General features: G+C 46.7%; 1 protein-coding gene across 20 annotated transcripts in view; it reads left to right on the top strand.

Annotated features, from left to right (window-relative positions):
- CADPS (calcium dependent secretion activator) overlaps positions 1-25,636 on the top strand; it is a 210,835-nt gene that overhangs the window by 22,903 nt on the left and 162,296 nt on the right. For all 20 annotated transcript variants that reach the window (XM_025894702.2, XM_025894687.2, XM_025894706.2 and 17 more), the window contains exons 2-3: positions 17,903-18,016; positions 22,480-22,812. In XM_025894702.2, coding sequence (XP_025750487.1) covers positions 17,903-18,016; positions 22,480-22,812 — 447 coding nt within the window. The remainder of the gene's footprint in view (positions 1-17,902; positions 18,017-22,479; positions 22,813-25,636) is intronic.

The raw sequence follows: 25,636 nt of genomic DNA on the forward strand, positions 1-25,636 counted from the left end.
CCCTCACTGAATGAAATCTTCTCTGAGGCGATTACACAGATTAAAGCTTCCCACTGCAATGTACCAGAATAAATATAGCCTGTGCCTCTTGCGGGGGCTGCTGCAGAGCAGCATCGGCAGCGGGATGCCTCCTGCGAGGGATGGCAGGGCAGCTGGAGTCAAGAGTAGAAATCCTGTAAAAATAGGGCTGGAAGGACCTCAGGCTGTCTGAACGTCTTCCTCCCTTGAAGTTGGATTGAGCATGCCCAGGTCATTCTTGGTGGCATTTATCCAGCCGGTCCCAATGGGGATGTGGGGATATGAGTTCCTGGGCCACCTCCTCCTGTGCATCTGCATCCCTACTGGGACAGGACTTTTTCTCCATTATCCCTGGCTTCTTTGCTGTAAAGCATACCTTTAATTTCTTGTCATGGACACAAGGAACAAATTATTTTCTTTTTTTCAGTAGATTTTTCCATACTTTGAGGAGTCTTGTCCTCGATGCCTCTTCCACCCCAAGGAAGCTCTGCGGTTTCCACAGCCCTGCCCCAGGCTCACATTTCTTCTCTGGGGCTTCCTGGGTGGTCAGTGCCACCAGGGTGACCCTTCCCTGCACTGGGCAAGTGCCTTAGTGCAGTCCCAGCCATTCACTTTACGTGTTAAGTCATTACCCAAAACAACAGGTGCATTTTATCAACTTGATAATTGGTAGTAGATGCTACTTTGACCAAGGGGCCATGCCTACGCAAAATTGTTTTCCTTGCTTATCACAGCGTGATTTAACTACCTGGCACTGTTAGTGTTGTTTGATTAGGTTGTGTGCTATATAATTTCAAGTACAGTGTGTGTATGGTAGTTGCATAACACAAATTAAAAGTCTCTGAAATACAGGAGCCATACATGTGAGAGTCATAGAGATCCTTTTCCACTCTAATTAGCTCCTTTCTAGAAGAAAAGAAAAAAGCATCAAAAAATGTAGCTCACTTCAGTGTGTAATAGAAGGTAATGCTTTGTGTGGGCTTGGGCAGTGCCACATGGCAGAATATCATGCTGAGTGGTACAAAGCTGTGTCTTTTCCCTGCAGCAGTGTGCTCATGTGAAGAATCTGGCTTTTCCTAAGGTGTTTGGCAAACCTGACATGGGCAAGCACAAGCACAGTGGGAGAGGGGGTGCCATCTCCTTCCCCTGCACCCAGCTTGTCCAGATCCTATTGGCATGAGCTTGGGCTCCCCTTCCAGAGCTCAGCATCAGTCCCTGCCCAAGGGAAACAGACTTGTGTCCTTGGCACAGCCCTGTGAAGGGGACTGCTCCTGGCTCTCATGGCTTATCATGTGAAATTATTCGAGTTACGAGTACCTTGGGGCTAGGGCTGCTGGGGTTTTTTCCTATTTTCACTCTGCACCAAATGGTACAGAGAAGCTACGAAATTCTGGTTATCAGCAGCAAAAATAAACCCTGGAGCTGACCTGGGTGCAAACAGGATAAGGCAGGTGCCTGGGAAGCATAGGCTGCTGCAGAGGCATTTGTAACCAAAGGGATTTGAGTGAGCTGTGGGCGAGTACTCAGTAGTGCTTTGAATTGTGACAGTGATCTCAGCACCATCACCTCCTATCAAATGAATCAGCAGGAAAAAAGTCTTTCTCTGGCCCAGGGCTAGTTAGTTCAATTAAAGGTCTGTTGCTCTTGCCAGCAGTTCAGGCAGAATTTGATGTAGTCAGCGAAGTTGGTTGTTTAAATGATGTAATGTTGTTATGCCTATTTTTCCTCGAGTCTAAATTTCTGTGGCGTAAGTAACAGGATGAAATGATCTGTTGTCTGCAGAGAGCTGATGAGAAATGAGTGGTGGAGGTGGTGGGTAGGCACTTCAAACTGCAGGGGATCTGCTGTGAGACCTGATGGTTTTGCTGCAAATTGCAAGGACCAGGGCTGTGTCAGTGACTTGCCTCGTGTGGCATGTTCGATGAACAGCCACCACCAGCTCAGCATCTGCTTATTAAATTGTTTTGAAGAAAATAACCTTGACATCTAGTTTATCCACTCTCAAAGGACCGTGATTTGTTTCTGTCTTTTTCTCTAAAGAATAAAAGTCTATATTTATGTCTTGGGGATGAATTTTCTCTAGGCTTTTGCTTATCCAAAAAAGTCTCAATGACTTGAAGAGATGGTTGTAATGATGGACTTTTGCCTCTGAACTGCTGGACTCTAATGGGGAATGCAAATTAGTACATTTAAAGTGGGATTTGTTTCTGTAAAGGTGCAATGATTGTATAACTGCTATCTGCTAAAAAGCAGTGAAAATAAAACCAACTATCTTTCTCTTGGTGTAATTTGCAAGGAAAAACAATACTGAAATATCACTCTGAATCAGAGATAGGCATAGCTGAACCCCAGGCTTTTCATGTGGTGCTGTGCTTGAGCAAGCTTTTTTAACTTTTTTGATTAAAATATTTGCTTTGGAGATCCTGAGATTCAAGGGGTCTGAAAACCACAGGGATGGCTGTGGGAAGCAGGAACCTGAGTGAGTAGATTGCATACAAAGGAGTTTTCAGGCTACTCCCAAGAAGATGTTTGCATACATTTAGCTAGGAAGCACTAATACTTCTTTCTGGTTGCTTGTTTCAGAGTCGTGCAAGTGAAACTATAGCTATAGCCAAAAAAAACCCCAAAACAACAGCTCCTGGTTTTAAGCCTCTTCCATACATGTAGTTTCATCTTTTGTTTCTTCTTATATCATCTTCTGATCCCAAGCCCTTCTTTTTCCAAACCTATACTTTCTCATGAACTGTCTTGTTTCCGCTGGGGTTAGAAATGGTGCTCTGTGCCCCATCCCAAGGGCCTTGTGGGTTGTTGACAGTAGCTGTTCCTGGAGTAGCTGCAAGAAGTGCTGCAGTGGCCACCTGGTTCCTTCAAGTTTGCTCCTGAGGGCTGTAACCAAGTGCCACGTGGACAATGGACTGGGGGTTGGCTTGTGCCATTGCTGGCCCTTGGCACTGCTCTGGCTCCAGTGCCCCAGGCCTTCTTGGGGGCCTGTTGAGCCTGAGCCCTAGATGTTTTCTCATGCTCACAACCATGATCATTTGCCTGGTACAGCTGCTGGGACTGACTTAATGCAGTTCTGTACTCATCAAAGGTGGTCATCGAGATTAGAGGCTTTTTGGCTTCTTGGCTGCTGCTTCTGTCAGTAGTTCCTATTAACACTAATGGAAATCACACTCTAGCATCAGCAGCACAGCACTCTCTATGCTGTGCTCTGCTGTCTGACAGGAATGGGATTGTGGAGGTAATTCCTTCTGCATCACACAGAGATTTTGCTGCAAGGGGTCTTGCTGTCACTTCATACATACTGTGCCAGCTTAATGTTCTGTTATTCTCTTCCTTGGGAAGAGGCCGTAAAGCTGAAGAGTGTGGTGGGGGTTAATGCTGGTTCTGCAGACACCAAGAATAAGGGAATAAAAGTCTTCTTTTGAATTCCAGCCTTTGACACAGTGCTTCAGAGGGTTTCCCTGTGGCCCTCCGTAGCTACAGAGAATGTTGCTCTCTCTTCAGCAGCAGCCCCCGAGCAGAGAATGCAGCATGTGTCACCCACCCAAATGTCAGCCTGTAGGCAAAGAGGATTTGTACACAGCTTAGCAGAGAGCTCAGCTGCCAGACCCATTCAGAAGTCTCCCTGGTCTCCCAAACAGGCTGGTGGGTGCCTTGCTCTTACTGACTCATGTTGGGCAGGCACTGGGTTGCTCAAGATAAGCATCTTTATTCTATCATGCTCTTGCTGCATAAGTCTGTTTGCTGTTAGCCTGCAATGTAGCAAAGGCATCTGTCTTTCTGTGTTGTTTTTTTTCTGATACTATCTTCAGTTTCTTTTCTTCTCTGTGGTATCTGGATGAATTGGGATTTGTTTTGCTTGTTTAAATTGCATTTCTGTAAAAAATATCTAAGGAATTAATCACAACACTCAAAAACAGGATGTGGTTTGAAAAGAAGTGGTCACAGTTAAAAAGATTAAAGGAAATAAAACATTTTATTTGCCCCCTGAATTTAAGGGGACCTTTAGTGTAACCTGGAGACAGCATGGAGAGAGAAATGAGATTGCAAAGACAGACATGCATCAACCAGCAAGAGTGACTTGTGCCCAACAGTTCTGCATTTGGGCTTGGGGAGCTTTGCTCCTACCAAAGACTTGGACTTTCATGTCAGTGACAGGGAGAGTATCTTCTCCAGGACTGGAGCTGTCCCTTTGTTTCCCGATGGGCAGGGATGCTAAAGTTCTCGAGTGACTTCTGTTGCCAGCTTCTCTGTTATTTCTTTCCAAGATTTCCTCTGGGGGGGAATTTGGTGCTGATTTTGTTTGCCACAGCATGCATAATCTCCGGCTTTCCAAACCCTCAGTCAGGATTTCAGCTGGAACCTGGCAGCTCTCTCTGCTGCGTGGGTCAAGCCAAGTGCTGAAGCCTGGCTGAGAATGAGTTGGAGGTGGAACAAAGTTTCCCACCAGTTTGTCCTTCTCCTGTCAGTGTGGGCAGGATACTTGAACACTCAAGAAACCATTGTGAGTAGGTCCCTGAAGTTTGGAAACTGCAGACGAGGAGAGGCTGAATGGCAAAGTAACGTTGGCATCCCTGGAGAAAGCCCTGCCAGTGGAACCAAGGGGAACGGGCTTGTGTGTGCTGCTTTCTGGCACTTCCACTTCATGCACGCCCCAGTGTGCATGAAGCTTTCGGGACAAAACCTGCTTGGTGACTGTTCAACCTGGTCCCCTCTTCTTCCTTTTGAGGCCAGAGGAGTTGCACGAGCACGCGAAGCTGGTGCTGTGGGTTCTGGCATCGCCTGCCTTCACCAACGTGCCCCAAGGGCTCCCTGCCCACGTCACAGCGTGCCTTCTTCCTTGTCCAGCTGCCAGGGAAGCTCACTGCCGATATCCCAGAGGGATGGGAAGGCATTTGTCTCCGAGACAGCCATCAATCAGGGCCACCCCCTCCCAAGCAGGCTGTGTGGGTCCCTTCTGCAATGTGTGTTGGTGCCCTGTGCTCAGGGAGAGACCATCACTGACTGGGCTGGTTCTAGCCCAGCAATCAGCACCAGGAGCAAAATTCCAAGCTCTTCTTACTCAAATATCTTGGGGCATTTTCAGGTGAAAGATTGGATTCCCACGACCCCAGTTCTGCAGCTTTTATTTAAGCAATATTTAAGATTAGTGTTCTTTCAAGTTTCTGCAGGTACCGGTTATCTCTGTACTTCAGCGTAGGCTGAGGCTTCTAATAGGAATGTTTGAGTTTAAAAAAAAAGAAAAAAAGGCAATCCATGCTGTAGGCTGAGGTGTGCTGGAGTCGCTGGGACTGTCTGTGCATATACAGCATAGCATGGGATCTGTTTTGTGGGATCAGAGCACACAGAGTTCATGGTCCAGCTGCCACCGAGCTCCTGGATCTGCCACCTGCACAGACCTGCTCTCAGGACATAGCCTGTTCCTCGTGCTTGTTCGTAGGAGAAAAATGAGAGTAATGATTCAATGCATTGTGCTCATTTTGGGAGCCTATGTTCCCCCTTTTTGCGATTTTTCACTCTTAGGGTTTCAGTGAGTTCTTCCAGGGCTCCTAGGAGCAGAAGGGAAGTGCCAGGATAGAGGACTCTGTGGGCAAATGTTAGCTCAGCTGCCTTTTATGAAGAATAATTTGATTTTGTCTTTTTCTCTTTCTGTATGCCCACATGTTTTTCTGCTCCTACAAACACTCCTCTGAAATTACATGCTTCAGTTCTGCAGTAACTGTGCTGCTTTTTGTGGGGGTTTCAACTTGTACTCTCACTCTGCAGACAAACTCATTACCAGATGTAGCAACAGACAGTTCTTCCTTCCTGCCCTTTAGGACTATATTCTGCCATCTCTGTGCACAACCTCATCTCCCTCCTCCTGGGCTTTTTCAACCAGAGTAAGGTAGCATAAGAGACATAGGAAATCTGGATTTTGGGTTTGAACAACATATTCTGGGGGTGTGTTGAAAAGGATATGTGCTCCATGTGTTACATCCCCTTCTACTGCAGGTCACTTTTCTTGTAGCATCAGCTTGCAATTCTTCTGCACAACCCACAGCAAGTGAGGAATAGAGATGTCTCATCTGATGGGAAGGGTCAGCAGGCTCTGACCCTCCCAGCAGAAATGCACAGAACTCATAACTCACTCAAAGCCTTTAAAATTATCCTGCCTCGAGCCCAAAGAAGAAAAATTACTCTTTCTTCTTTTTGAGACAGCCTGCCATATACTTCATTTCACAGGAATCCTTAAAACAGCTTTCCTAGCCTTAAATGAGAGTTTTTACTGTGTAGGCATGTGTTTTGGGAAAGGATCTTTATGTAGTGCCATATACAACTGCTGTGTTGAACACTGCCAACATGTAACTTTAGATAGTTAATGTATAATATTGGTACCAAACTTGCTCTTTCTGGGTTTGTTAGAAAAACTGGATGTTTTGAACCTTGGACCAAGAAAGGCACCACAAGCCATCAGAAGCACAAAAAAGTGCTTTATTTAGCTGTTTGTTTGGGGTTTTTTTCCATCCAGGTTAACAGTTCTGTCTGTACCTCCAGGCTGATGGGGAGGTGAGTTGGACCACACCAGATGTGGCTGCATTTGCACCCTGTGCCAGGGAGCCAGCAGGAGAGATTTGTGCAGTTGGGTGGGGCTGAGTGGCTAGTGCTGGGTCACAGAAAGCAGCTTTGGGGGATATTATTTAGCGCTAATTAAACTTGGCAGGAGGTGAAAGGCAAAAGACAGCCAACATGCCAGCTGGGGGCACCAAGAGCAGCGGGCTGGTCCCTCAGGGAGCTGGGATGTCCCTCTTGCCCCTGCCAGATGCCCCCGGGGATGATTCAGGCACACACTGGTTATGGCATTGCTTCCTCCACTCCACTGTGGGGTTTGCTGTGGGGAAGGTCCCAGTGCCAAACCCTGCACAGCCTGGACACCTCACCCTGGAAATCCCTGTCCTTCCACTGGTTCCCCAGCAGATCTCGCTGGGCTGCAAGGCTTGGACTGATCAGTGCAGACTCCAGAGCCCAGGAAATGGCCTTTCCCTTATCCTGAAAACCATTATTGAACTTCACGCCTAATTTCATGCAAGCAGCTAATTGTCCTCTTTGCTTATGCCAGTGTGGGACCTGCCCACACTGCACACAGGCTGCGTGTGCACCGTGATTTCCCTAGCTGGGTTTGGACAGTTTATGTTTACAGCCCAAAGCTGAGAAAAGGTCACTGCTTCCTCCAGCCTGCCCTGCCAAGTGAATGTGCTCCAAGCCTGGAAATCTGTGGACTTGCTTGAGCAAATATACTCCTGAGGGAATGTCCCCATCGGAGTCTCGTCCACTCTGGGTGATGCTTCAGGTCATTTGCAAGTTTTGCCCCTCTTTTTCAGCCTCCTGACATAAACTATGTCTGAAGACTAGGGCTGTGGGGGAAAAATTGGATAGTTTTAACAGTACCTTTCCTTAAAATAAGTAATAGTAAATCCCCCCCAGTGGAATGATGTTATTGCAGGTGATGTTCCCTGATGTCTTTGAAGGAGCAGGCAGATGTTCTCAGCTGTTCCAGGTACATACCAGCCACCCTGCGAATGTGTATTCCCGTGTCACTGCCTGGCAGTCGGCATGGAAAGTTGAAATGCTCTGTTTTCTTGCAGTAGTTTGTTGCCTCAGAACAAACTACCTTTTACCAAACTTTTTCTTCCAGCTCCAAACAACATACCCTTGTAAAATCTGAGATTACTCACTTTAGCAGGAAATGTGAGGAGGAGGAGGAGGTGCACTACACTTTCACACCTTTTCTCATTTTTCTATCTAGAAACAAACTCTGTTCTGGCTTGACTGATTGATTGAACCTTTTTCAAGTGCTATCTGAAAGAGACAGCTTCTCTTTTACTGGATCAGAGATGTGTTTGGCTCTTAAACAGATTTTCTTAAAATTTGGAGTGTTTTCTTTCTTTTTGTTTGTTTCCTGGAAATCATGGCGTATGCACAGAATAAGGGAAAATCTCAAACGCGACAGGTTGTACTTAGTCAGAGCCCTGGTGTGCAATAGGTCATGTCTCTTGACGGGCTGCTTTGAAAATGTGCTTTCTTTGGAAAAGAAATACTGCTCAGACCTGTATCTGCTTCCCCTTCCGCTCCACCAGCCCAGTTTCACGTTGATTTAGGCATCAGCCCTCTGGTTTGGGGGCTGGTGGTGTCCCCAGCTCTTGGGGAGTGGCAGTGGATGTGTGCGGGGTGCCCATGGCAGGGCTCACCGTTTCAGCCTGGTCTGCCTGGAAGCTTCCCTCCACTTCTTGCTATCTTGTTCGTTCCCATCAAAGATATTCCCTCCCCTGCTGGCTTTGCCAGGCTGAAACTAGTGCTTTCACAGAGGCTGGGACACACCAGGAGTCCTTGAGCCTCCATTCGTCTGCCACTTTAGCTCAGTAAGAACTGTTTTTAAAATAGCTTGTGACATGGAGGAGAGGCAGAGTTTGATAATGAAAATGGTACAAAAATAACTTCAGTGATGGTGCATGTGCTGCTTTAAAAAAAAAAAAAGTAGAGACAAGATTGGGTTTCTTGTTTGGACATCTGAAGTGTTGGTAGGAGATGTTTAGCTCTCGTCGTTCAATGTTTTCAAGTCAGCATGAGCTGCTGTATACATTAACCAGGAAGGATGATTAGCTTCTGTACTATGTAATGTCTGCCTGGAGTAGGAACACAGAAATGGAAATAGTTCAAATAGTTATTTAAAAGTGTCTCTCTAAAAGTAGCTTGCCTTTCTTCTTGGATACCCACCATCTGAGTCTGTGAGGTGCTCTCAGTCCTCTCAATCTTTTCATGTGTGTAGCCACTTCTGGAGAGAAGTGCTGTTATTCTCCCTCACAAGCAGGAGATGCAACACAAAGGAATCAGATGACTGGGCTGTTGGAGAGCGAGGACTTGCCTGGGTCCTGGGACACTGCCTCCTCTGTGGGGGACCCACCAGCATAGACCACTTTGTGTTCCCACCCTGTCCCTCACTCACATTTGTGGATCAGTTAGCTTATGCGTATTTAGCTGTCTTTAGGCTGTGCCTGGGATCTCCAAACATAGGATATATCAGGCCTTTCCCAGCCTCTAAATTAGTCCAAGAATGGAGACTCTCAGGTAGTATCAGCAGCAATATGGGTTACTTATCTTCAGAGTGCTAAACTGTCCAAATAACACTGGCCTGGATGGTGGGAAGAGGTCCTGTGCTGTTAATTGCTCCTCAGGAGGGGCTGGCAGGGTATCCCTCATCAAGGGGACTCTCACTATATTGATGAGTAGTGTAAAACCATTGACTTATATACAATTCTTTCCTTTGGGTACCTGGGCATTGTTTGGGAATGCTCCTTTGTAGCACTTGTAGGAAACTTTGCACAAAATGTTTTTATTATTAAATAAATACAGTATCAACTATCTATTGCAGATGATTGAATGAGAGATTTTAGATGCCTGTCTTGGTGACAGAGCAGAAGACTTTGGGCTTTGCACCCACTAGGCAATAAATGTGCAGCATCCATACCCCAAACTGACTTTTTTACTTTCCTTGTCCGTCAGGCTGTGAACATCCAAGTTCTGGAAGTTGTCCTCAATATTCTGAAATAAATATGAATTCTACTAGGTTCATAGCCCAGCCTGTTCCTAACTTTTCCAAAGGATACCACATGGGTGTGTCAAGGAAAAGGACCTGTGATGTTCTGCAGCTCCCCACCATTGCCTTCCACTGCAGCACACTGTGGTCTTGCAGCATGACAGTGTGCAAGGTAGTGTCTCAGTAGCTGCGTCACATCAACACTCACAGGCTTGAACAGACCATGTGTTGTTTTCCATCCAAGAGAAAAAGAGAAGGAGTGAAAATGTTATTTTCCAAGACTGCCTGTACGGCCCCAGAGGAAAAGGAGAATGTTCCTTTGATCCTCTTTCCCAAGTTAAGTGTTTTCTGAGGTCCCAGAGCAGCAATGGACTGTACGTACCACAGGTACTGCACTGTTGGAATAAAAGGGCAAGCCAAGCAATTTCTGTTGCATTTACAACAGAGTTCCTATGCCAGTCATAGCAAACGTGTCTCAACCTGCCCTTCTGGCCAGGCCCTTGCTAGCAGAGTTTGCTGGAGGATGCTGTGTAAGGGATTGTGCTAGTGGCCCTCAAGACTTGAGGTTAATTAGACAGGGGCTGGCACTGGGAGGGAGAAAGGAAGGGCTGGAGAGAGGAGGAGGAGAGAATCCAGCTGCAGAGTCCAGCCTGGAGGAGACCTCAGGGGAGTAAAGGGATTTGTTTCCTGCCTTTAGGGCACCCAGAGGGGCACCCAGTGTTGGCAGGCTTTGCTTGTCACTCCTGCCCATCCTAGACAGCCTCCATTCTATCTGTCTCCTGGTTTTATTTCCTAGTTGTATTTCTGCTGCTATTTTTATGGGTTTGTTTTTTCTGTTTTATTAACAGAGCAGCTGCACTTTTACCACAGGCAGAATGACACTGGGCTTTCTGCTAAAGCTGCCACATCACAGTGATGTGTTTTACCCAGCAGAGCTCACCAGGCGAGGTTTCCGGCACAGCAGAAGTCACCAGTGAGGTTTCTTAGAGCAGGAATCACCCCTCAGCCCATCCTCAGTCACTGGCCTAGTATTTCATCATTGCTATTTCTTGCTTCTGTTTTGTGCTGGCTTCTCTATTCTTCTGAGATCAAAGTCATATTTTTATTAATCAGGGAAAAAAATAGGGGCCTGTATCTGTTTGATCATACACAGAAAGATACCCAGCAGGGCTGGCTTAGTCCGTTGGATCTGTTGGAAAACTCACTTTGCTAATGGCTTGCTTAGGTAAAATAAGATCAAAGTTGGGAGAAGTTCCAGGTTTTCTGTGCTCTTGTCAGGTGGCTCCATCTTGGGGTTACTCACTTGCACATCAGCTGCAGAGGAGGGACCAGCCAGGAGGACAGAGACACACAGCACAAGGAAACTTGTAGACAGAAACAGAAGTCCCTGACTGGAACCACAGCAGAGCAACCTGGTCTAGTGGAAGGTATCCCTGCCCATAGCAGAGGGGTTGGAACTAGATGATCTTTAAGGTCCCTCCCAACCCAAACCATTCTGTGATTTTATGATACTAATGGAAAAGAGGACCCTTTGCAGCGGGGAGAAGCCGGGTTGGCATGTGAGTGTTAGATGGACACACCTGGTACAAACAGAGGTATCAAGTGAAGCAGGCAGTGGCAAGGTGTCTTTTGATATGTCTACATCTAGGCTTGCCCTGTGGTGCCAGGTTGCAAGAGGAATGTGTAGCTTGGAAAGCACAAGGGGAAAGTCAGCATGGCAAGGCCCAGTCCCAAATCCTGGCTTTGCTTTCCTTTTTTAGAATGGTGCATCACAGCATTTCAGAAAGTAGGAGCAACCTTAATAATGTTTTAGGTCTTTCATGTAGGTCAAAGAAGTGTGCCTAGCTGGCAGAGTGAATCATAGAAAAGAAATATACTCAGCGTTTCAGAGGATAAAAAAGCACATTCACGTATTTCAGAGAGAGCAACTCGGAGCCTGTGCTTTGTCTCTTCGATAAATCTGCTACTGGATGTAGTCTGGGACAGTGGGAAGAGCAGATCTGCTCTGCTTGATCTAGAGCCTCTGTGCTTGCCGCTGGCTTAACCAAAGGGATTGATGTTTTACCTTCCCATTACTTACCCAGCAATACTTGAGCCTCTTTAAAGAAGAAATGTTCCAGCAAGTGCCAAAATCATTTAACACTCACTGGTCATGCTGAAAACTGCTGGAATTTGCTTATGATAACAGAAGTAGTGAGAGGTCCTAGCAGAGATTGGAGCTGGTGCTGGGGTGGAGCACAGCTGGGTGGTAGCTCTGTGGCTGGGCTGGGGAAGGGCCTTCCTTCCTCTGCAGGCAGCTCTGGTGGTTTTTCTCACCCCTTTGATCATGTTGCTGATGCAAATGTTTGCCCTTAGGTCAGGAAACATTATTCTTGTATTCTCGGGCTGCCTGAGTGAAAGGTTGGTTCAGTCTCTGACCTCCAAATCAGTGCTAGGCTGGTGAGTAGGGACCCAGGAACTGTCTGCATTATTTGTGCCCAAATTCAGCCTTATCTCTGAGCACAGGGCAGGTGGCTCTGTAGGAGTGTTGCTCCTGAAGGATCCTCATTGCTCTGACCCATCCTCAACACTGCAGTTGGGCTGAGCAGGCAGGACATGAGCTGCTGCAGACAGAAGGGCTTGTGTGTGCCCTTGGCTGCCCCGTGAGTGTAAACGCAGGCACGATGATGGCACAGTCATTTTCTCTGCAAAAAATCAACTGGGCATCTCTTCTGGGAGAGGAGAGAGTGTTACTGGGCTGGTGGCCGGAGCTGTGACTTTTTCTTTGGTGGCTGGGGAGAGTTGCCCAGGATTGGCAGTTAATGCTGGTTGGGGATGTGAGCACTGAAAAGCCGGCAGCGTTCAGCTGTTTGCAGAGCAGCCACGTCTGCCCAGGAGAGTTTGTAGTTAAAAGCTGGGGGGGTGAGTCACCCCTGCTGTGGTCCTCTCTCTTGCAGGGGGGGAAGCAACATCGTCACAGGGAAAACCTGATGCATTTTCCCAGTGCAAAATAACCTGACAGGGATTTTTCTAGCCTCATGCCTGTTGCTGGGGTCTCTGGCCTCTCTCCCAAGGCCAGTGCTCAGCTGCTCTGGCCCCTCCACACCTCCACATCGTCCCTGTTGTGTATGGTTTTCTGACTGTGCAAGCAGCGATGATGAGGGGTGCTCATTCGGTTGGTTTAGCTTTTTCCTAAATCACCTGATGCTGAGGAGTAATAAAATATTTATTAGATGTTACGAAACCAAACTCAGAGCAACAGAACAGTGACTCGTTAAATATTCCTTCTTTCCTTCCTGCAGTGGTCCCTGAGCAGCAGGTGTCCCAAAGAGAAAGCTCAGTGCTGCTCTTGGTTGTTTGCTCCTGGGCTCTCTGGATGAAAGGCAGAGGTGCTTCCCCTGGGAAGTAGGTGACCTATAGTCACCTGCTGAAGTGATTCCTTGAAGACATGGGTGATGCTGATGGGCTGAGCCATCAGGGACCAGCGTGCAGTGTTGCAGTAGATCCTCACATCCTGGCTGCAGGACAGACCCTTCCAGTGGGATGCACAGGGTGCAAGGGCACCATGAGACATCAGTGCATCGAAACTCAGTCCTCGATCAGAGGTGTTCAAGTGTGGCTGTACAGGGGGTCAGCTCTCTCCTGCAGGGGTGCCTTTCACTTGACCTCCTTCTATAGCATCCGGATCTGCAATTCCAGCAGTTGTCACAATGATGGGCATGCCTTTATTAGCTGATCTGAGTACCCGTACAGCTGTGGATGGGTTATTCTGCAGCCTGCCACTGACAAATTCAGCAATCTACAATCTAGAATGGTTTCTCCTTCCAAATCTGTTGGATATGGTGCTGCCGTAGCATAATGCAAGGGACTTCTGGAGGTCTCTGGCTCAATTTCCTTGCTCAAATCAGGGCTCCCTCCCAAACTAGATAACTTTCATGCAGTCAGGTTGTGGAAATTTGCAAGACTGGAGATGCCACAGCCTCTGGGCCCATCTCAGTGCTGTATTTATTCCTGCATGTTCAGACTCAGCAAAGCATTCTGGAGAGAGGGTGGATTAGTGAGTGTATAACTTCTTTCAGGGAACTTTTCTGTGGCAAACATCTCCTCTTTGCAATGCTTGTGCTTCTCTGGTATAGGCAAAGGAGGCTGGAGACGATGCACAGAGATGTGCCAGCTGTTCGCTGGCTGGGACAACTCTGGAGAAGGTGGCGTGTTTCCATGCATTCAGGTTTGGATTTGGCTCCAAGTCAGGTTGAGTGTGTGTAAAAATAACATGGAGTAAGAAAGCTGCTGGCTCATTTGTGCTGAGGAGGCTGGTGTGCCGTTTGCTGAGATCTGCATCAAGCGAATTCAGTCAGTTGCCTCTGTGACTTGGTTGTGACCAGTGGTTCTCCAGTCAGTTTCTGAGTCACTAGATTGTGCTGGGCATACGTTTTCTCTTAAAAAAAGTTAGAGCAAGAAGGCAGGAATCATTTGAGTGCGCAGACCTAGTCACTGGTGAGCTCTTCCCTGCACTTTAGTCCGTAATGAAGAAGACATCTGCCACGCTTCTTATAAAAAGCCATGCAGTCCACTGAGGATGCCAGCCCAAAGCTCCATGCCTGATATGTGTGCCAGGAGTTCATCAGTACTGCCTCAATTGATTACATTTGTTAATATACATGTGTATATCTGGCAACTAAATACTGCCATGCTTTAGACAGGTAAAGGCTGGGAAACACTTTGCTGCATAAGCACACCACAGCATTAACTTGGGAGTTCACTTGGGTCCAGAGTCACTGTGTTCTGTGGTCCCTATTGAATGCAGAAATGACTGTTAGTTCTTTAATGGCTGTCACACATGGAAAGTAGTTGTGGGGAAGTCAGAGAGGTTTGGAAAAGTGACGGAAGGTGAATTGAATAAACCTCTTCCATCCACCACAGTGTTCCTGCTTACTCCCAGCTCTCCTCTCCTGTGCGGTGGCATCTGGATTTGTGTTTGCATGAGGGGCAGCGAGGCTCTGCCCCCACCATCCTCACACCTGCTGGGCTTGCAGCCTAACAAGGTTTCACCTCCTGCCACAGCTGGTGCAATGGCTGTGATGTTGTACTGATGTGCTCCCAAGGGAAAGTAATTCTGTTGTTTTCTGCTATTTGTGAGCACACTACAGCAGGTAACTGAGAAGTGGTTTGTATTGACCCCTTAGTGGCCTTACTGTATCTGCAGAAGCTGTTGGCTTGCTTTATATGGATTTCTAGCTGATCATTGCTGCCTCTAATAGCGAGAGATAAAATAACACCCCTGCGTTTAAAGCACTTAAGCTTCCAGTTGAGTGTTCAGGGCACGTGGTTTTTTAAGCCTGTGGCTGGATCGGTGGCATCGCTTGGCCCTGCCTCAGGGCTCTGGAGTGGGATGCTGGGGCTGAGGCTGCTCCCCTGTCCTGCTTCAGCCTCTGCTGGGAGATGCTATCTCCTGGCTGCCCCAGGAGTGTTACTGGGATTCGGCAGCAATGCCTGTGGTGCCTGACAGGGAAGGGAGGAGGCATAAAATGGGAGGTGGAGCACGTTGGGGCACATTTTACTGACCTGGAGGTCTGGTCTCCTCCCTTCTGGTGCTGCCTTTCTGCACCTGGCATGTGCTGCTGTGCTGCAGAAGCTAAATTCGATATGAATGCAGTTTGATTTTGGCTCAGATTGATTGACTGCCTCCCTGGTAGCATCCATATCAATGACACACAGATCAATACACCAGTGCTGTTTCATGGTCTGATGGGATGGGAGACTGAAGGTCCCATTAGCTGAGGACTGGACTGTGCTGCAGCCTGATGTGATCAGAGAGGATCTCTTTTTCCCTGGATAGGGAAAATACTGGCATAGAGCTTGGCTGAGGAGGAGGCAACTGCCACTCCAGTAGAGACAAATCTGATGATTCATTTCCACAGCCCCCAGGGGCTTGCGTGTGAGCTGCGTATTGGGAATTTCTAGGAATTTCAAGGAGCATCATTTGTTTTGAAGGTAGCCCATTCAATACTGAGGAAGGAGCATAAAATACTGCTGCTAGATAGCATTATAGTAATTGAACAAACAAGGACTTCTGGAGGTTGTCCTAAGAAAAAACCTGGGCACAAAAAAAAAAAAGTAAATATGCCACGCAAGTTGTTAAAATCCGAAATGAAAAGCCTCTTGGCTGAGAGTATCTGTGCTCTTAGTATGTCTTTCCTTGCGCCTCAGCACCCTGATTTCAAGGTCACCTGTAGTTTTCCTCTTTCTTTCCTTGGTTTCTTATGGCCTCTGTTGCCCTGTCATTTCTGCCTGACATTCACGATGTTTGCTAATACAAAATCATCAATACATTTAATTAACATCTTACTTTTCTCTTCTTCCAGATAATTAAATGCTTAATAAAAACAGACCTAGTGCCTTCCCACAGGTGTCTCCCACTTGATCACTGCATTGTCTCTGGCTCCTCTTATTGCTGACCCAGTTTTCTTTTCAATTCCATCAGCTCAGATAGGTTTGGAGCCTGCTTTATGTCTCATATTGTGCCTGTTGCCGAAGGGCTCGGGATATCTAGGGTGCTGTTGGCAAACACCACAAAGGGGCTTAGGTGCCTGACATGGCAGATAGACTCTTAGGGCCAAACATTAGATCCCACCAACCTGAAAACCATGAGCTTTTGGCAGTGCTTTTCCACTGGGCATATTGCCAAAGGCTTAGCTGGATCAGGTTAGGGGACAGTCCTTACTCCAGCCCTGTGATGCTGAGCCTTGTTGCATGTGTCAGACCCTCTGAAGTCTGGGCTGTGGTTTTGGGGGTGGGAATGACTCGTCTTTCCAGCACCCAACAGGGGTGGTGAAGGCTGTTCCATGTTTTCTGAAGCAGAGCATATTGAGTCTCACTTTATGTCACTTTGATGAACACCTCTCCATAAGCACCAGGATAAACTAATCCCAGATTATCACATCAAATTGCTATTGCTCACTAACCCCTCTCAGCATGGTGTTCCAGAATTAATTACCAGTATTCATGATGTTCGTTACCACAGTCCCGCATAGCACATTGTGTAGATGTAGTGATATTTATCATTGCATTTTCCAAGTGGTCCCGCTCCTGCTTTTTATCACTAGCTGTGTTTACCAGGCTTCATTATGCCCTAGTTGTTTGAATCTCTGCAGTTTTTGATACTTTATTCAAAGCCATTTAGACACTTAGAGCCATTAATGTTATCTTTCTCTTCCATTCTAATGGGCTGGTTTCTTCTGCTTGCATACGAGTGAGGAAAAGGCACTCTTCTCTAGACCTTTTGGTCTCTAGTCCTAATTCTTACTGCCCTCTTTTTCCTTTAAGTTTGTAGTTGCCATATATACATCTTGTTTGCTTCCTTCTGCCTAATCCTCAAACTTGAAGTAGCCCCATGGTAAACCAGGCACAGCTACATTTAAATCCCTGTAGCCCTTCAGCATGAGTGTTATCTGCATTTTAAGATGTTAGGCTGGCATTTTTGGTACATGATTTATGCACCTGCTGTGACTTTGCTCTGTAAGCTGCAGAGGTGGGGGTTTAGCTATGCCTGTTTTTAAACTGACAGATAAATTGGGAAAGTAGTGGCATGTTTTCTTATAAGGCTGGAATAAACCCTTGTAAACTTCCTATTGATGTCATTGTGACAAAATTAGAACTGTCTTGTAAGTTATACCAGCTGTATGATGGACAGAAACTGTTTTGAGCAGCAAAGAGACAGCAAAGTCCTTCCTAGGATAAGGACAACAGGTTTACCCTCCTCACATGATTTTTTTGACATTAAATTCTTTCACCACTGCTCCTGACTGGTGTTTTATATATGACAAGCCAAAAGAAAGAAATAAGCAAGGACAAAAAAAAAAAACCAACAAGCAAGGAAGAACCAAGGCCCCAGAGTGCTGATGAGTGCCACCTTCAGCAGCCAGCTCACAAGGCTTCCTGTTCTGAATGAAACCTCAGCTTCTGAAGGGCAGGGGAAGCTGAGTGGGGAAGGGGCTGCCCCGAAACAGGCTCTTCCAAGCACACACACAGCAGTTTGCTTGTGAATTGGGTATGCCTGAAGTTGTGAAAGTCTTGTGCGCGTTTTGTGGTGGCAGAGTTGTTTAGAAATGATGTTCAGGGTGACTTCAGGTGCTCATGATGCCTAAATGAACTTACCAGGGTGCAAAATGCATGTGTGTTTGTATCCGTGTGTGGCTGCTGTCCTCAAAGGAGAGCAGAAATACTCATCATAAGCACCCCAATAAAATCCTGCAGAACAATTAGTGGTTTTTTTCCTCGTACATAAACCTTTTTTGACTAATTTTATCCTTTTGGCATGTTTTACAGATAAGCAAGCAGCAGCTCCAGACGATCAAAGATCGTTTCCAGGCCTTTCTCAATGGAGAAACCCAGATTGTGGCAGACGAAGCATTTATAAATGCTGTCCAGAGCTACTATGAGGTAAGGAGAGACAATGTAATATTCGTACAGGACCCTGTTCTTATCCCTATTCACAGATGTGGTTGAATTCTGATTTAATAGATTGTTCATTTTCAAGCAGCACAAAGCTAAGACAAGTGCAAGGTATCTTCTGTCTGATGTCTGGTACATCACAAGATTTGGGAGGTTCAGAGTTTGAACATAAACCACAGAGCAACCGTGGCAAACCCTACATCATGGTGTATCCTGTAGCTCTGATTATAGGGAAGACCACCCTTCCTTTAAGCTGAAAAATATCCTCCTGATACTTTTAAACAGTGTACTCTAAAGCAGTGAATATGGCACAATATAAAATCGATGTCACATGCTCCCCATGAAAAATATCAGGAGAAATCTGGGCAGCACATTCAGTTCTGGAGGAAGCTCTTGCATTGTGTTCCAATTGACTTTGGGATTTTCAGTGAGAGTCGTGTCTTTTCTCTTTGGCATGACAAGTGCTGTAAAGCAAAGGGGGAGGGAGGAGGATGTGCATCTACAAAACTAGATGATACCAAAGAACGTGAAGCATCATTCATAATTGTGCAAAAGAATAATTATGCATGTCTGTCTTTTTGCACCTCTTTGTATGCAACCCATAATGCTGCCTTTTATATCTCTTCTCAGAAGGAAAGAGCTTCTGTTTTTGAAGGAAATTGGTGCTTGTGATTTGTATGAGGAGTGTTGCTTGTGTTTTTTTTTTTTTTGCTAGCCTTTCTGCATACCATTTCTTTCTCCCTAGAGCTATTCTGTCATAACAGGTGAAGATTTTGAATTGCCTACATAAAATATTTCTTGGGAAGTGGGATCTAAGAGGGGACCAAAATCTGATACTAGAACTGAGGAGAATTTTTACTCTATAAGAAATGACAGCAGCTGCTTCTGTGTAAGGAAAGCAAAAATTATCTGTGGATTAACTCTGTTAAACCAGCCTAATAGTTACTGCTCCATCATTTTCTGTACAGGAAGGAAGCTGAGAGTCATTTACATCTTTTATCAGAAAAGAAATTGCCAAGGGATCATCACAGCTTCAGTGAACAGATGTTCTCAAAGAAAGTTTTCAAGATGGCATGAGCTGTGTTTTAGGATGCAAGAGCAGCATAATCTGTTCAGATAAGACTATTGGGCAGGAAAGGGAAACTGCTTAAAAACAGGCAAAGTCCGTCTCTGTTTCATTGGTGTGTCTGGCCAAAAGTGTGTCCTGATCAACTCCAGAAGTTCTGTGCTATATAATTGCCCCAAGTGATCAAACTTTAAAAGAGCAGTTGACCAGCACTAGATGTGTGCAAACCCATATATGCAATTTAACTGAACCCTGCACTGGCTGTCTTGCTTAAAACAGGCCACATGAAGTGTAATGCATCCCTCTGTGTTCTTTAGCACAACTACTTTTTTCTTCTTTTTAGCTGTTGGTCTCCTTTAACTTATGGCCCTATGCTTTCGGCTTGTGTGCAGCTGGAGCTTGGCTGTGTGGCTGTTCCTTGGCAGCAGCTGCAGTGGTACAAGGCAAAGTCTCACTGCTGAAAACCTCTGCCCCTCTCAGTGCCTGAGCAGTGTTCCCTGCTGAGAGTGTTCTCCCTCCCTTCTCTGCAGAGAGGTGCTCCCCTTGGTTGATCCAAGGCACAGTCGCAGCAGATCCTGCTGATCTCAGCTCCTGCAGATCTCAGTTTTGTGCAATTAACTGTCTCTTGCATAGGCATTATCTCAAAATCAGCCTTTAGGTTCTGACTTATAAAGCTGCATGATGGCTTGGAAAATATTTACACTTCTTTGTTCTTTCTCAGCTGAAACTGGCCATCTCTGTGCAGGACATGGATGGTGTTTCTAAGGGGTCCACTTACCAACAGTGCAGAATAAGTTCATTACCTAGGGAATGATTGGAGTTTTTTTCTGTCACATAAAGGTGACATTGCAAGTCAGAAATTCATTTCCTGTTGCCCTGAGTATGTTTGCATGACCTCATTCTGCTGTTAATTCTGCTGTCAGGGCTTAAGTGTGTGCTGTCAGTCTTAGACTAGTTCACAGGCTACTATCAAATTAAAAAATTGAGTGATCTGCTGCTGCTCTGCAAAGCACTGCTTTGCCTGCAGGAATGCTGCAGATCGTGTGTGTGTGAGACAGGCCCAGCACACTCCAACACACTCCAGGGGAGCTTTTCTCAGGTCCTTTTACTTCTAACGGGTAAAGCTTTGTCTATCAACCAGCACGTTCTGCAGCAGTTGCTTCTGTGGGTATTATGGAAATGCTTCATTAGACCCATTTCCACTCTGCTGTGGGCAGACAGAGACAGAGCCACACATGACATGGGGGGCTATTCTATGGACATGGCAGGAATTGCCTGACCCAGCTCCCAGAGGTCAGTTCTCTTCTGCGTGTTGGTGTGTGCACCCACACTAGGATTTTGTTCCAGCTATTCTTGACTCCTGGCAGCCCTACTGGGTAGTCCTACAGCCAGGCGATTCACCTGGTATTTTCTAAAGAGACCAGCTTGCTCTGCAGGATGAAACACATTTTTTATCTTTTTTTATCTTCCTATTTCATGGTCTTTTTCTTCTGCTTTGTATCTGACTGGCGCTCCCCCTGTGCCTGTCTCCTCTGTGCCAGCTGCAGCCATCCTTTCATCTGCTGGCTGCTGCTCCACACCCAGGGAGGATAAATCAGGGCTGAGGGGATACAGGGAGCCAGATCCTACTGCTTACAGTGCCATCGTCCCTCTGGTGTGGGTGAGGACCATGGGATAACAACAGCCACTGGTGCTGGCAGGTGTGGGAAGTCATTAGCACTGTCACACAGGGTGAGGCCCAGGCTCCTGGAGCAGATGAGGGGACATGGGAGCCCAGGATATTGCAGTGGGGCTGTTCACTGTGACCTCCCACCATTTCCTCCAGTCAGTGTGCTGCTGATTTCCTCAGCTGCAACAGGAGCTTGGTTCTTGATAGCTCTCACCTATTACTTGAAAGCACCTGCACACACACCTGGGATGTCATCACTCCTGTTTAAGCTCTGCAAGGAAACAAAGTGCATGCTGGGTGTCATTTCAGCATGCATTGAAGAGTCTGTTGGTGGCATCCTGCCTGTCTGGTCTGCAGGGAGTGCTCCCCAGCACGGTGATATTGGAAGGAAACAGCCTGGCTCTCCTTCATCAGCATTTTTGGGCTGGTCCTTGAGCAAAACCCACTACTACTGCTGACAGATGCCTGTGCTATAAAGCATCTGGGAACTTGGAGTGCCATGTTGCTGAGTGGTATAAAAAAAATAAATCTATTGTGTCCTTAGGTCATCCACAAGCTCTTTAATTATTGAGAGCTGACAGATACACCCCTGTGCTGGTACAGCTTCTTTGCCGGCTGCTGCATTCATCAGTTCTCAGCATTATTAATAAAACAGAAGTTTTCTTACTGGCCATCGATTGCTTTCCTGTGTTCAGGCCTTGGGAGAGAAGAACCAACACAATTTCTCCTACCCCTCTCACCCTTCAGCTCTGCGTTGCTCCCAGGACATCTCCTGGTCTGTGGGAGTCTGTTACATTTTGACCCTTCTGCTGCTTTTTCAATGGGAAGAACATTTTTATCAACTGCCTTCTCCCTCTCTCCCTCCCTCCTGCTTTCAGTGCCCTGCACCTCTGCAAAGCCTTCCCAGGCAGCCTCTAGCTGTGCTGAACTGTCCTGTGCTTCCACAGAGGTGGAGCAGGAAAAGATTTGGGCTCGTCCACTATGGCCATGATACCTTTTAGTGATCTGAGCTGCCTTGGTGTTTTCCCCTTGGTTTGTAAAGATCAGTGCATTTGTCCTTTCCTGGGGTGTTTTAACTCTTGCTATACTGGTTGCCCAGGTTGGAAAAGGGAGAAGTGAGGGGACACGTTATTTACCTGAAGGCAACTTTAAATTAATTATTACAGTGCCATTCCTGTGACAGCAGGACAGTCTGCAAAGATCTCCTCTGGTGTAGTAGAATTAAGATGTAAGCCTGGTCCTTGCACGGTCAGAGGTTTCCCAGGGACCTGGCTACCAGGGTAAATGCAGTGCAGGGCTGTTGGCTTGAGTAGGATGACTCTGCTCCCTCTAACAGGGCAGAACTTGTTTAGGTAAATGTAGTTGTGCAAGAACTTCTTTATTAAAACATTTGAGAGAAAAAAATATAATCCTGCTTTCCCAAAGGGCATTTATGTATCTGGTGAGTTGCGACCACAACATCACATCAAGTCCTAATTGCATCAAAATGCTTCATTTTAGTGGATGCAAAGCAGAAGCTTCACCTGATTTCATTACGCTTCCCAAAGTGCAGCTGAAACCTCTGTTGATCTGGCAACATGTGGTGGTTGAGTGAGGAGTTGGAAAGTACCCTGGCAGCCAATAAGCAGCTTCTCAGCAGTGAAACCACATTTTATGGTACTTAAAGGGGATTTATTTTTTTTTAACTGACGCAATCTGGTCACCCTTTTTTTGCAGGTATTCCTGAAAAGTGACCGCGTTGCCAGGATGGTGCAGAGTGGAGGGTGCTCAGCAAATGACTCCCGGGAGGTCTTCAAGAAGCACATCGAGAAGAGAGTGCGCAGCCTGCCAGAAATTGATGGCCTGAGCAAGGAGACGGTCCTGAGCTCTTGGATGGCAAAGTTTGATGCTATTTACCGTGGGGAAGAGGATCCTCGGAAGCAGCAGGCCAGGATGACGGCGAGCGCTGCCTCGGAGCTCATCCTCAGCAAGGAGCAGCTCTACGAGATGTTCCAGAACATTTTGGGGATCAAGAAATTTGAGCATCAGCTCCTGTATAATGCATGTCAGGTAAGGTGGGAATGGAAAAGAGTTTCTTGGGGGAAGGCTTGCCAATGGGAAATACTGGCGTTATTGAACTGGAAACTTTGGGGCTGACCAGACTGATTTTGAGAGAACTTCCACCAGGGAAAGGGGTTTTGGTTCATGGTGGGATTTCTGCACTGCTAATTTTGTTCTGGGTGTCCAAGTGGGCCTCTCTCTTGTTTTCTCATGAAATTCCATGGGATTGCTGAGATGGGAAAATTTTATTCCTCAGCTCTATGTCTGGGTGGGCAGGTCTTTGATGGTGCCTAAGTGGGCCATTTGGCTGTGACTTGTTTGCCTTTCCTCTGTCATATCACCAGTCTGAATGACAGAGGTACTTTCTTGCAGCCTGCAATAATTTATCAGTACTTAGAGCCAGGAGCCCCTGGGGTGGGTGGCTTATGCAAACTTGCTCATTGAGGTTGTACGTTAAATAGAGGAGGCTCCGTGATCCCTCTAGTCCTGTGCTGGAAGGAAAGAGCATCCCAAACACCCATGGCCTCACAGTGGCTCTGCTTGTACTTGAAAACCTTTCCCATTTCTCTCTTTCTCCCCCAGTAAGAGCCAGTTCCCCAGAGTTGCAGAGCTGAGACTCTGCAGTGCTTGCTTGTGTTTCCAGCAGCTTTTGCTGAGGCTGTTGGTGTCTGTCCAGGCTGTTGGTGACCCAGATTACAGTCCCCTGCTATGGGATATAAATATCACAGGCGGGATAGAGGATGTCAGAGTCACAGAGAGAGTAAGGTAATGCTGTGGAAAGTTTTCGGAGGAGGAGCAGACCTCAGTCTCTTCCCTGTAATACAGGGCTTCAACTTCTTATTGAAATTAATACATTTGAGACCAATTCTGTCTGTCTTCTGTCTAGACATTTCCAATTCTTTTTAAGACACAGAGAATTATGTTTGATCTGTTTTTTCTCCTGTAAAGAGCTTAGTTAGCTTGCATTTTGTTCTTCATCTCAGAACTTTATTGGCAGAATAGGGAGAGGATAATAAATGTCACTGAGTAATGTGTCTTCATAGCAAAAAACCAACAGCAATAACTGCATTGGACCTCATAAATTGTGTTTACAAACCAGATTTTGTGCCTCTATCCTCTGTTGGAGGGCTTCTTTAAAATCAAAACCATGTTTTCAGTGATATATTGAGAGCTGAGTCAGTTCTGCAGTGTTTTGGGTTTTTTTAACTTAAACCAGGTCCAGCCCTGTGTCTCTCATCCTCCCTTGATCTGTGCTCAGCTAAGGACTAGGGTGGCTTTGCGTGAGCATGTGTGTGATCCCAACCTCTTGCTTTGTGGTTCCCACTGATGCAGAAAACACTATTTGAACATAGCTGCCCTGCTTTGTGGATGATCTCTGCTTGTGAGAGCCTTTCTGGCTGACACTGTGAACCCAGAGGCTGCTTCCTACGAATTGCCCTGTTGCATCAAGCAACCTTTTTCCTGCAGTAGGTCCTAGTTTTACTCTGAAAGTGAAGGATTTAATTCTGGGTCTCTTCTAATACTTGGAGGCAGTAAACCTGTAATTTAAGCTTTTACAGAAAGACATAATTTCTGTTGAAAGCGAGTATTAGCATGGGAGTTACTCTGTTTTTAATACCTGGATAGCGAGGATTAGCTATGCAGAAAGGAAAGCCCTTTGTAAAAGAAAACTCAGAAAGCTGCAAGGCCAGCAGTCATCCAGATGTTTGGTGTTTTCCTGGGATACAGTGTGAGTGATTACAGTGCCGTGGTGCCAGCACAGTGGGGTGGGACCCTGCCCCACATGGAACAGGTCACTGCTGCTCCTTCTCCCTCTCCCATTAGGTGCTGCAGGGAAGGCAGCAGAGAGCACATGGGAAAACTGCAGGCTTTGCTGTGAGGACCCTTAATTTGGTGCTACCTGTGGTCATGTAATCTGGGCTATACCAGAGGGGTCTCTGGACCTCTCCGGCCACCAAGAGCCCTTGGGGGAGCAGCAGCAGCCACTTCGTACTTCTGTCTTGCCATGAAGCACCAAAATTGCAGTTGACCTCTCCTCCTTCCTGCATGGTCTCAGTCATTGCTTGCAGCCAGTCTATTGTAGGGTATAAGGAAAACCTATCAACCTGTACATGTTTGTGTTTGCTTAGCTTGTATGGGGAGTTCCTGGCAGAAACCAAAGGTGCATGCCACTTGGCCAGCGTGTTTTCTGCAGCAGAGCTGCAGGGGAGAGCAGAGAATCATGAGCAGGGAGCAATGATTCGGGTGTTAGCTCCTTTTCCCTTTGCATCTTTCCATGAACGCTTTCTCCTGTCTCTCATGATGAAGTATTGGCAGCTGGGTGGGAGAGGACCCAGGCCACCTGGAGGGGAGGAATGGCTCCCAGCTTTGCATGTACAGGTGTGCTGTGGCCGTGGCAGGACTGGGATGTGCTTCTGCAGGACTTCTTCCAGCTGCTCGCTCCCCTCCACCTCACTTTGCATTTTCGTAAGTTTTCACTTGCCACATCTGCTCCCTGTGTTTGACAAGCTGTCCTCTTCTGTACCACCTCTGTCCTGACATCAGCAGTGAGCTCCCTCCCCGGCAGGGCTTTGCAGACACCTCCCAGCCTGTGCCTGCAGCTGTACTTGCATCACAGAGCACACCCACTGGGCTCTGGGGCACTGGCCCCATAACCTCTAAAAATGGTCAGTTATTTCCAACGTGCTGTTCTGTTTCAGACTGGATTGTGTCTGGGTCAGAGTCAGCCTAAGCAGGGCTCGTTTGCCTCCCCATGAAGACATACTGACTGTTGGTCAGAGTTAATTCGAACTACAACTTAAACCTTTTTCTTAATAATTCAATTAAAGCTTCT

Source organism: Manacus vitellinus, unplaced genomic scaffold (genome assembly GCF_001715985.3).
Source record: "Manacus vitellinus isolate BGI_N305 unplaced genomic scaffold, ASM171598v3 scaffold_14_pilon, whole genome shotgun sequence".
Taxonomy (NCBI): Eukaryota; Metazoa; Chordata; class Aves; order Passeriformes; family Pipridae; genus Manacus; species Manacus vitellinus.